This window comes from Mastigoproctus giganteus, chromosome 4 (genome assembly GCF_048544385.1).
Source record: "Mastigoproctus giganteus isolate SK-2022 chromosome 4, ASM4854438v1, whole genome shotgun sequence".
NCBI classification, from domain to species: domain Eukaryota; kingdom Metazoa; phylum Arthropoda; class Arachnida; order Uropygi; family Thelyphonidae; genus Mastigoproctus; species Mastigoproctus giganteus.
In genome coordinates this window covers 174,878,167-174,890,969 of record NC_143578.1, presented here as the reverse complement: position 1 = coordinate 174,890,969, position 12,803 = coordinate 174,878,167, and the positions used below count along the sequence as shown (strand labels likewise).

Below are 12,803 nucleotides of genomic sequence, written 5' to 3'. Positions count from 1 at the left end.
TCCTGGTTTCTAGCTTGAAATAACCTTATGAATTCAGTGCATTATGGCTTTTGTGAAGGTAGATCCACTCTTGATCTTTTGATTGAGACAGAAATAAACATCCATGATGCCCTTTTACAGAAAGAACATCTTGCCATGCTCCTCTTTGACATTGAGAAAGCATGTGACTCTGCTTGGAGATATGGTATAATGTGAAATCTATATGACCTGGGATTACACGGATGCCTACCACAATTTATCAGAAACTTCCTACACCACCCCTCATTTCAAGTTTCATTTCACAACCACTTATCTTCAAAGTTCATACAGGAAGAAGAGGTGCCACAAGGATTAGTGCTACCCTCTTTAATATAAAAATGAATTCAATAACACAGGTCCTGCCACAAACAATATCCAATACCCTGTACACCAATGACTTCAGTATTGCCTGCCATTTGCTAATATGCAAATGGTAGAAAGACAGCTATGTGCCATCAACAAAATAGCTAAATGGGCCTAAAACAATGGTTTTCGCCTCTCAACCCAAAAGACTGTTGGGATACACTTCTGCAGGAAGCGTAACCTACATCCACATCCAGAACTTTGACTTGAAAATCAAATCATACCAGTGGTCCCTAGGGTCCGCTTTCTTGACAAAAAAACTCACCTTCCTGGAACATATAAAAACACTCAGGATTACCTGTCTTAAAAAGCTCAACATGTTAAGAGTTCTGTCAGGCACAACATGGGGAACTGACCGTTACACACTACTACAGTTGTACCATGCATTAATACAGTCACATCTAGACTACGGTTCTGTAGTTTATAGTTCTGCTAGACTAAGCACTTTACGTTGGCTTGATCCTATACACCATAGTGCTCTTTGTCTTGCACTGGGGGTGTACCGTACATCACCTGTCTAGAGCCTATACACTGAAGCACATGAAACCTCCCTGCAGACAAATGCTTTTATTACACTATGCAGCAAAACTCAGAGGGCATCCAAACCATCCCACTTGGAACGGACTTTTCTCTCCAAAATGAGAAAACCTATTCTGACCTATCCATCAATAAATCCACCAACCGGGATACGTCTTTGCTCACTGCAGGCTAACTGGCAAATTAACCGTAGTAAGATACAGCTCACTACCTCTCAAACATTTCCACCTTGGATGTACTATATACCACCGTGTGACTTTTCATTGACAGCCTGGGGAAAACACACCTCATCCCAACAGAACATACAACAAATACATGCCACACTGAGAACCCAGCACGGTCAGTACACACCAATCTACACAGGTGGATCTAAAACTGACAATCATGTTGGTGCAGCAGCAGTATTTCCCAACATAACTATATCCAAGAAACTCCCTACTGAATGTAGCAGCTATACTGCAGAACTTTGTGCTGTCCACATAGCCTTGAATTATGCACTCTCAAAAACCATATTGCACAGTGTTATATATACAGACTCCATTAGTGTTGTCCAAACTATACAACAGAATTCAAAAAAGATACTCCCCCTACTTAGACATATGGGAGTACTCTGACTAAGTTAAACCAGAAGAAACAACGAGTTCTCTTATGTTGGATCCCTGATCACTCTGGAATTTCTGAAATGAACAGGCCAACCTAGCTGCCAAAACTGCTACCGATCCTATAGCCCCAGCCTTTACTACACCTGCATCTGACTGCAAGTACATTATAAAGAAACAATGTCTTGAACAATGGCAACACATCTGGCAGAGTCAAGCCAATAACAAATTACTCGTCATTAAAAAAGATCTCATACCATGCAGGTACAGTATTTGTGAGAACTGACGTGAAGAAATTGGACTAGCCTGATTACTGATAGCCCACACACACTTGACACATCTCTATCTACTTACGACTGCTACCCCACCACATTGCACAAACTGCAACACCCAACTTACAGTCCAGCATATACTCATTGATTGCCCTATTTACAACAGTGAGCGACAAACTCTCTTTGCCTCATTTTCAGCAACGAATACTCTTGAGTATTGCCTATCTTTTAGCAAATACGTCACATGTGGACAAAATCATCACTTTCCTTAAAAAGATAAATCTGTTTAACACACAGTAAACTTCAATTGCAATCCAAATTGGGAAAAAAAAACCACAGAGCATTAAACTTTACCATAGTTAAGTAATTATGGCCATGTTGTTCTTGCGCTTTAAAGCCCACACACAAACAAACATTCATGAGTATGTTGCATCACCTTTAATGGTGCCTTGATTTGCAATCTGCATTAATGCTTTGTTTATGCATAGCACTCATTTAATGGCAGGGTTAAATTCCTCAAAATCAATTGTTTAAGCAAAATGCTATAAAGTGAGCAGCAATTTTCCATATACACTCATGTAAAAATAATAAATACATTCCTTAAAAAAAAAAATTAGTAAACTAACTTGTTTTGCACAAATGATATTATAACAACTGTTAGCTATATAAACACAGAACAAGAATAAATTCCTAATAATAGACTTCCTAATTCATTTCACAAATATACGTGGTCTCAATTCTAATTTCAACGATGTCCATTTCCACTTGCAGTCTGCCAAACCTCATGTACTTTTTCTGACAGAATCTCAGTTATCGGTTGATTTAACTACTGCTCATCTCAGATGCCCAAATAATTCGCTGTATGATTCCTTTTGCCTCAAAGGTGGTACTTATGCATATGTCCGTTCTGATATTCCCTGTCAGAGACTTGGCAATTTGGAATCTCCTCTCTTTGATCTTCTCTGGCTTAAAATCTCTCTACCTCATTGTGTCAAATTCATCTGTTGTCTCTACCGTTCTCCCAACTCGACTAATCACTTAGAGCTCTTTGACTTCCTCTCTTTGAACTTGACTTTTTCCAGTCCAACTCTCCTAACAGTGAGGTAATTTTCCTTGGTGATTTTAATGTTCACAACCCCAGCTGGCTTCCGTTTTCTAGTCACACCGACCCAGCAGGTCGAGATGCTGAGGCTTTTGCAATTACTAATGACCTAACACAGTTGTCCTTCATTTACCTACAAGAAACCGGACAATCCTAATCATACAGCCAATACGCTCGATCTTTTTCTCACAAACAACCCTTCTAAGTACACGGTCGAAGTGAGAGCTCCTTTAGGCACTTCAGATCACAACTTGGTGATTGTCTCTTCTCCAATGGAACCTTTATCTCATGGCTATTCCCAACCACGTGTTGTTTGGCATTACAAGAATGCAAAATGGGATAACCTGCGAGACTTCTTTTCTTCTTTTCCTTGGTCGGATTACTGTTTCAAAAGTTCTGATGTCAACGTTTGCTCAGATCGTGTCAGTGAAATTATTCTTGCAGGAATGGAATCCTTTATCCCACACTCCACTTTAAAATCTCGTCCTTTATCTAAACCTTGGTTTTCCAATAAATGTGCTAAGGCTGTCCAAGAGAAGAATGTTGCATATCGTAATTGGCTTGTTTCTAATTCTTCAGTTTCATTTTCTGCCTACACCAAAGCTCTCAACAATTGTAAAGCAGTTATTAATCAGTCCAAACTAGAGTTTGAACAGGCTAAGAGTAGAAAACTTGCTTCTTGCCCTAATGGTAGCCGAGCATTCTGGTCTCTTGCCAAAGCTATTGGCCGCAACTTTTGCCCATCTCTGCTCCCACCTCTGTCCAAATCAGATGGTGCTGTTGTCACTTCAGCCAAGGATAAAGCTGACCTGCTAGCAACCCATTTTTCTTCCAGCTCATGATCTTGGTAAAACACCTCCCACCATTCCCAACACACTCCATTCAGTGCCTCCTGTGGTCTTCCGTCAAAAGGATATCAGAAGGATTTTGATGAATCTCGATGCTAAGAAAGCTCCAGGTCCTGATGGTATTTCTCCACTTATTCTCAAAACCTGTGCTCCTGAACTTACTCCTATTCTTTGCCGCCTTTTTTCACTTTCTTATTTTAAAGGTGTTTTTCCTTCTGCTTGGAAATTTGCTCATATCCAGCCAGTTCCTAAAAAGGGTGACAAATCCCTCCCATCCAATTATCGTCCCATTGCAATTACTTCCACTCTTTCTAAAGTAATGGAGAAATCAATTAACCGCCAACTCTTAAACTACCTAGAAACCTTCCGTCTGATCAACGATCACCAGTATGGATTCCGTCAGTGTCGATCCACTGGTGATATTCTGGGTTATGTTACACATTTATGGACTAATTCAATAGAAAGGTTCGGTGAAACACAAGTAGTTGCTCTTGACATCTCAAAGGCTTTTGATCGTGTTTGGCATAAAGGTCTTCTAAACAAGCTTCCATCTTATGGTTTGCCAACTGTTTTTAGTAATTGGTTATCCAGTTTTCTCTCTGATCGCTCACTGAGGGTGATGGTTGATGGCTCTCTGTCTTCTAACTTCTCCACTAATGCCGGTGTCCCCCAAGGTTCAGTTCTTTCCCCCACTCTTTTCCTCTTGTATATCAATGACCTTCTTCCATTGACTGGAAATCCTATCCATAGTTTTGCCGATGATAGCACATTGCATTCAACTTTCCATTTTGAGAAACGTTGTCCTGCTCAATCAGCTTCAACTTCTCGAAAATCTGCTACCAATTCCTTAAATGCTGATCTTCAGGTAATTCTCCAGTGGGGCAAAGACAACTTAGTTGATTTCAACCCTTCTAAAACTCAGTCTTGTCTTATATCTCTCAAAAAGGATTCTTCTGCTCCTATGCTTATCTTTAGTGACACTCCAATTTCTAGGCAAAAGGATATATCTCTTTTGGGGATTACCCTGACTTCTAATCTCTCTTGGCACAAGCACATTACAAATATTGCTTCCTCTGCATCTAAAAAACTTGGTTTTCTCTTTCGCTCTCGGCGTTACTTTTCTTCCAAACAGCTGCTCACTCTGTATAAATCGCAAATCCACCCTGCCATGGAATATTGTTCCCACATCTGGGGTGGTGCCCCCAAAACCTCTCTCAGGCTTCTTGATTCCATTCAGAAGAGGGCAGTTAGGTTAATTAATGATTCATCTCTAACAGAGTCTCTCCACTCGCTATCTCATAGACGCACTGTTTCTGCTGCATGCCTCTTCTACAGATACTTCCATGGGCACTGTTCTTCTGAATTGGCTTCTATAATTCCCGCTCTCTCTTTCAAAACAGTCTGAACACGTGCCGCCACCAGCCAACATCCGTTTACTGTCCAACCTCAAACCCACAGAACCAACTTTTCATCTTCCTCATTTATTCATTCAACTGCCGTTTTCTGGAACAACTTCATACGTATTTCCTGAAAATTACAACCTACAGAAGTTCAAGTCCAATGTCAACAATTCTCAATCTCCAACCCAAGCACGGTACTAAGTACTATAGGTTCTAATACCTATTGTGTTTGGGGTTCACATAAAAAAAAAAAAATAAAAAAAATAACATTATTATTATTATTATTATTACTAGCCACATAGTGCAATGAAGCTTGAGGCTTATACTGCACCAGCCAAAAAAAAAAAATTTCCGAGTTACCCTGAGAGAGAAAAGTAGATGGGAATCACCAAGAAAGAGAAGAATGATGATATTCGGCTCCCTGGATGATATTCGGAACCCTGGGTGTGCCAAGTCCATACTCACCAGATGTGAGTCACAGTGTAATAATGAGAAAAGAATGAAACAATATGCATTGTTGGTTTATCTAACGTGGAGCCATCCCATTAGGCCTATAACCATTTAATAAAGGAAAATTTTAGAATAAAAAAGAAAACAGGTTTTTATTATCTTAGTTAAAGGTGAATGAGGCCATTTACATTGTCTAATTTTTAGATATACCTACTCTTCTTATTCTTCTTCTTCTTCCCTTCGCACAATAGCTGGTAACATTTGTTAGCTTTTTTTATGTTCCTGTTAATTCAGCTGCTCCTTTGTGTATATTCATCTTTCTTAGCAAAGATAACCACTTTAGTTTCTAAATGTGTAAAATTTTGGCTTCAGTATTAGTATTTCTACACTCTTTTCTTGCATTTTTTGTTCTTCAAGTTTTTCACTAGTGTACCTTTACCATGCAATTTGAGTAAATGGCCATATCAGCCTCCTCAACATATTATTCAAGCCAGACTTTGCAATCTCTACTATGTTTCTATGTATGTTATGTACTGGCTCTCTCAATCCAAGATAATTTTGAATAATCAGATAATAGTTTTCTTCAAGCTCTATTTAGTCTATTATTTCTCCAGGCACATTATTTGATGTCTTAACTTCCTTCCTGCTGTATCTTCTTTTCGTGAGGATTTCACACCTTTCTTTTGTTTTGTTTTTAATGGGTCCAAAATTGGATAGTTAAAGCAAAGTCAATAAAATAATCAAGTAAACACAGAACAAGAAGAAATAACATAGTAATACCTTCTCTTACTAAATGATGCTTTGATTTTGCAATAAACATCACAACAATGGTTTATTTTTACTCAGCTTAGAGCACTGCTGTTTGGTGGTGTGTTATTTAATATTTCTGGAAATTATTTCAGTGGGTCATTATAAGTAGACAGATGTTACAAACTGAATATTTTCAAGTATCATTACTCTAAAATGTTAAATAAACTGTTGTTAATTAGATGCAACTGTACTTTTTATTTTATGTTATTTTAATAAATGATTATTATATTTTATATTTTCTTAGTTTAATGAACCATTTTGCCATTTATCAAGTTAGTGGATACTGTTGCAGTAATTACAAGGGATTTCTCTGTTTAATAGTTGACAAATCTGTGTGAGCCTCACAATTTTTTTCTATTTCAGTATATTTTTTACTCCTTTTATTTTAGTAATTAACCTTTTTAACTTTCCCGGGTGCAAGATGATGGTCATTTCCATTCCCAAATCCTCAATATACTATTCTATCTTCATCTAGTTATTTTTAAGATCCCTTTTGTGATGACATAGTCAATTATACTTTTATTTTAGTTTGATTATGCCGCATCTACACAAATATGTGGCTGTCTTTATTCTAAAATAATGTGTTTGTAGTTAAGAATGCATAGCTCATGCAAAATTCTAGTAACCTTTTGCCTTAACTTTTAGGTTTACCTTTCTCCAGATTTTCATAAAATATATTACTAATGATGTAATCGTCATTTGCTAACCTGCTATTCAAATCTCTGCCAATTGCTAGTTTTTCTCATTAGTTTCTACTGCTCTTTCTATCATATTAAAGAGCAGTGGTGTTTTTTTCCCCTTATTATTCTTCTTCTTCAGTGGAACTGTATACACAGAAAAATTCATCACCAAACACTACATTTGTAATTTTGTCCATTTAATTTTGCAATAATCTTGCGATTTACGAACACAATGCATTCCCAAAAAGGATTTGATAAAATGTGTTCCCAGAAATAAAATGTTTACTTCCAGACATGCATAACAACTCAGATAACCGTAAGGTCTATGTGTGCTGTTTAGTATTAGTGGAAAATCATGCAAGGAACTTATACAGAATCACCAAAAAAAAATCTCTAATAATTTCTTTTTTGTTCTTAAATTTATCCAAACTATCCACTTCCACAAAGCCAGATAGAAGGTTGTTCCAGCAATCAATTACCCGCTGCCTGAAAAAATTTCTGGTCATATATCCTGCAATCATCCATCCTCAGTTTAAATTTATGACCTCTCAATGTGTTGTCTGAGCAAAAGGAAGGATTACACCAGCATTTAGCTTACTCAATCCATTCAAAACCTTAAATACCTCAATAAGATCTTCTCATAGGTGCCTAGCCTTCAAATGCTGCAGTTTGCAAAACCAAAGCTTTTTTTTGCCAGGAGTACCCTTTATTCCTTCACTGATCTCGTTGCCCTTGTTTTTACACTTGTTCCAAGATTTACATCCTTCTAAAATGAGGCTTCCAGACCTGTAGGCAGTACCCATGGCATGTCATGACCATTGCCCTATACAAGCGTATAATCTCCTCTTTGTGTCTTCTGGAAAATTTCTTGTATATCATTGACAAAATCCCACGAGCTGTCCTAGCAGTCTGTCTTCACAGTTGAGGCCACTTCTTGTCTGACTGTACAATTATCCCAAGTCGTTTTCGTTATTCACTACCTTGAGTGTAGTATCACACAGTTGGTATGTTCCTTTGGTTACAAAGGAACTGGATGCAAAAAATAATTTTGATATCATATATTTGGATTTCAGGAAAGCTTTTGACACTGTGGTGCATGGAAGACTATTGTACAAATTGGAGCAGAATGGTATTAAGGGTAAGTTGCTACAATGGATAAAAGGATGGTTAAGTGGGAGAAGACAGAGGGTGGTAATCAATGGGTGTTGCTCTTCATGGACTAATGTTATTAGTGGCGTCCCACAGGGTTCGGTGTTAGGTCCACTGTTGTTTTGCATATTTATCAATGATATTGATGAAGGTATATCAGGCTTAATGTCGAAGTTTGCAGATGATACAAAGGTTGGCAGGGTTGTTAATGACAGTAATGGCAGTGTGCTACTGCAACAGTATCTAGATAATTTGGGCAGATGGGCTAAGAAGTGGCAACTGAAGTTTAACCTTGAAAAATGCAAAGTACTGCATATGGGTAGAAGTAACCCCAGAGAAATGTACCAACTGTGTGGTAATACACTTAAAGTGGTAGAAAATGAAAAAGACCTGGGAGTAATTGTGCAGTCAGATATGAAGTTTTCTGTGCAATGCAATGCAGACAGGCTGCCAGGGCAGGTCATGGGGTTTTGTCAATGATATATAGGAATTTTGCTAGCAGGGAGAAGGAGGTGATTGTCCCTCTGTATAAGGCAATGGTCAGGCCACGCCTTGAATACTGCGTACAGGTGTGGAGGCCTCATTTTAGGAAGGATGTAGATTTACTTGAGCGTGTACAGAGAAGGGCAACAAGATTGGTGAGGGGAATGAAGGGATCCTCTTACCAAGAGAGGCTTAAGTTCTGCAAATTGCAGTGGCTGGAGACTAGCTTCCTGCGCGGTGATCTGATTGAAGTGTATAAGGCCTTGAATGGGTTGAGCACGCTGAATTCTAACCTGATCCTTCCACTTGTTCAGATTACGAACCTAAGGGGGCATAAATTCAAATTAAGAAAAGACAGATGTAGAATAGATGTGCGGAAATTTGCCTTTAGCCAGCGGGTGGTTAATTGCTGGAACAAACTTCCATCTGTCGTTGTGGAAGTTGATAGGTTGAATAAATTTAAGGAGGAACTGAACAGGCATTTGGAGGGAATGGTGTGATTTTTTTTTTTTTTTTTTTTTTTTTGGCTGATGCTGCATAAGCTCATACACTTGCTTTCTTGCATCACATGCCACTACTACTACTCTGTGATTACTGCTACCCATCTACTACAATACCTTTCATTTGTGAATGTTAAATTTAAATTACCACTTCTCAGCCCATCTGCCAAATGTTTCTAAATCTTTTTTCAGTAGCACTCCCTATTTACTGTCATTTACCACCTTGGTGGCTTAAATATTGAAAGCAACCATGAACCTAGCACTAATAACATTAGTCCAAGAACAGCAGAACCCATCAATAACCATTGTTTTTTTCCCACTCAACCATCTCTTTATCCATAGAAGTAACTTGCCCCTAATTCCGCACTGCTAAAATTTGTACAACAGTCTTCTGTGTGGAATTTGTTAAGATTTGTTAAGAGAAGTTCCTTCTCTTAACAAATCCGTGTTGTGACTGCCATATAACTGCATTCCTCTCTAAGTGGTCCTGCATTACTTCTCTGGAACAGAAGTCAAGATTACATTTCTGTAATTAATCACTTTGCCCTTTGATCCCACTATTTGAATTGGGGAAACATCTGCATGCCTCTAGTGGGGAGAACCTCCCCTGAATCTATGGATGCTCTCATAATTATAGCTAAGTTTCAACACTTTCGTAAAGTACCTGCCCGGCAACCCAAAGGTCGCGGGTTCGATTCCCGCCTCGGGCTTGGATCAAAGTACTGCAAAAACCTTGGGAGGTGCAATATGGCCACAGAAGCCGATGCGCCAACTACCAAATCAAAAAAAAAAAAAAAAAAATCAACACTTTCAGTTTCAACAATTTTTTTTCCATCCTCTCATTTACCACAAAATCATCGAGCTCCCCATTATAATTTGATATATTTCTGGCATCCCCATACCTAAAATATTCCTCCTCTGTGCATGTCGATGAAAAATATCTATTCAGTTTATCAATAACCTGAACAGGATCAACAGCTATGCATTCATTTTCGGTGAACAAATGTGATTCATCCCTTTCCTTTTTTCTTTTTATTTGGCTGTCTCACAATAAATTCCCTTCCCTGAATCTTATTGCTTGATTAATGCTAATACTAACTCCAGTAAGAAACGCTAATGGGTGAACTTGATCGGTTTAAGCCTGTTGTTGGTAAAGAACCTTTCATCAGTCCTGTGAGTTAATTTTTTGAGTGCCTGATTTTTCCTTCACAGTGCTATCTATACAATTTGATTTCTGAAATTTTAAATCATTAATTTTAAAATAAAAAATGAAGTTTTTTTGTTTTTTTTCTGTTTTTCAGTTAACAGCTACACCACTGGACCAGACAGGACCTTATATAGCAGCAAAATTTCAACACAGGTCTATGCCAGAAACATTTCCTCTAGGTGATGGAAAAATGTATCATGGTTTTCTTAATAAGCGATTACAGCATGGTCAGCACTATAATATATTTGTGAGAGCTGTAGTGGACACACCTCAAAAGGTTATTCTGTAGTTTTTAAAATATGTAATCCTTTATCTAACATAATTGTTTTACAAATACCTTCAAGCACTAAGCTGCTAAAGAAGAGCTTTAGTAAAAGTATAATAATATAAACAAAATTTTAATGCCAAAATATTAAACTGGAGTTTTCATTGTGCAGGACATCAACCTAAAAGGACAAGGGAAAGGAAAGGAGAAGTATAAGAAAAAAAGAATGTGAAAAATGTGAACGGTGTAATAATATAATATATTTCAATATGATAATTTTTAATTTTTATGTATATAGTATAATAAACAATACTGATTACCAGCATTGAAGTACCAGTAAATTCTGTAAGTTCTGCAAATATGTGGCAAATAATTAGAAATCACTCTTATGCAAAGCCAGGGATAAAAATCCTAAAATATTGATGTTAATATTAAATATTAACATCAATGATGTAAATATTAAATATCAGTGCTGGGAATAAAGTAGGATAAAATGGATCATCATAGGAAACTTCATCAGGGGATAACAATTATGATGACCCACTGAACCCTAACATTTCTTACATCTCTATCAGTGGGAGAAGATTAAAATAGAAAAGGAGGAATACAAAATTTTTATGCATTTAGACTTCGTATTGGCAAAAATGGTGATCCTTACACTATGGACTGCATGTTAATATATTAATAGATATACTAAAATGTATATTGCAAACTAAATTACTAATTATGAATTATATTTGGAGTAATGAAGTGTATAGCCAAAATATTATTATAGTGAAATTTTTAATTTAAAAAAAATGCACAAAGAATTTTTAAGAAATTTTGAAAATGTTTTTGATTTTTTAGGAAAAAAATTTTAAGAGATGTACATCCAGCCAAAGAAGACAGTATTGTGACGTACCAGTGTTTTTACCTCTCCATACATTATAAATGTATAATGTATGGAGAGGTAAAAAGTGACTACCAGTCAGTGATAAAGATGGCAGAGAATAGTCGCAATAATGCTAAATATGACAGATAACAGTATGCTGCTGAAAAGTTTAAAAACTGAGGCATTTTATGGTCATAAAGCTCATCCTCCTATGGGAGGCCCTGTCATTGGTAAAAGAGAATGTTAGTAGGAAGAAAGGTAGATACACAGTGTATGTATATGGTATAGGGAGTGGAATCGACTTGAGGATGGGGAGGTTGAAAGACAATAATAAAACAATTAAAAGTGGAAGAGAAGAGAGTGGAGGAGAGAAAGAATGTTAAAGAAACCCCCTTGGGTAACTTAATATGTCATTTGGCTGAAAAGTATGCAAAGCTAAAAAAAAAGTGAAGGAAAGAATCATTAAATTGCTCCTGCAAGCTAGGATTGCAAGTGCCCAACCTACAAGTGAGAGCCCTAGCTGAGAAAAGATTTAATGTGAAATTAACACCATCTATTAGTTTATAATATACAGGCCCTGATAGGAATAAATTTGAAAAATATATTTTGGCAAGATTAAATTAAATAAATATACACCATAAAGTTCATATACAGGGTGTTTCAAATGTGATGGTCAATAATTTAAAGGTGAACTGTACGGACTACAATATGCAAAAAAAGCCTAGTAAACATGGGTCCTTAAGTGAATCATTTTCGAGAAATTTCACATTTTTAGTTGGGATCCACCACTGACTTGTTTGTTTAAGTTATGTTATGCTCATTCTCTCCTTTTTCCTCTCTCAATGCTCTGAGACATAGCAGGCATACTAGTACTTGTTAAAGAATAGTCAACGTGAAAAGAGGTTACAGCAACAAAGAGTATGCAGACGTGCCCTTTATGTATTGTAAGGCCAACTACATTGCACTCGAGGCTGCACGTTTGTGCCAAGAAGCATTTCCCCTGCCGAAGGCACCCAACAGGTGCACATTCATTGGGTACATCAACAGCTTTGAGAACATGAGCACTTTGCACATGGAGTACAAGCTGGTAGGCTCAGAAGCATAACACCTGATGTTGAGGAAATGGTATTAGAAAGAATAGAACAAAATCCAGGAATTTTTGACAAGGAGGGTTGCTCTGCAAGAGCTATGTACTGACCATCATTTTTGAAACACCCAGTATAATTAGACATGCCAAAATGATGCTCAT

At 37.3% G+C, this 12,803-nt stretch overlaps 1 protein-coding gene across 6 annotated transcripts in view; it reads left to right on the top strand.

The window, feature by feature from the left end:
• The window catches only part of LOC150087215 (tyrosine-protein phosphatase Lar-like), a 1,652,393-nt gene that overhangs the window by 1,325,000 nt on the left and 314,590 nt on the right, over nucleotides 1-12,803 (top strand). For all 6 annotated transcript variants that reach the window (XM_090371077.1, XM_090371082.1, XM_090371081.1 and 3 more), the window contains one exon: nucleotides 10,513-10,695. In XM_090371077.1, the coding sequence (XP_090227203.1) occupies nucleotides 10,513-10,695 (183 nt within the window). The remainder of the gene's footprint in view (nucleotides 1-10,512; nucleotides 10,696-12,803) is intronic.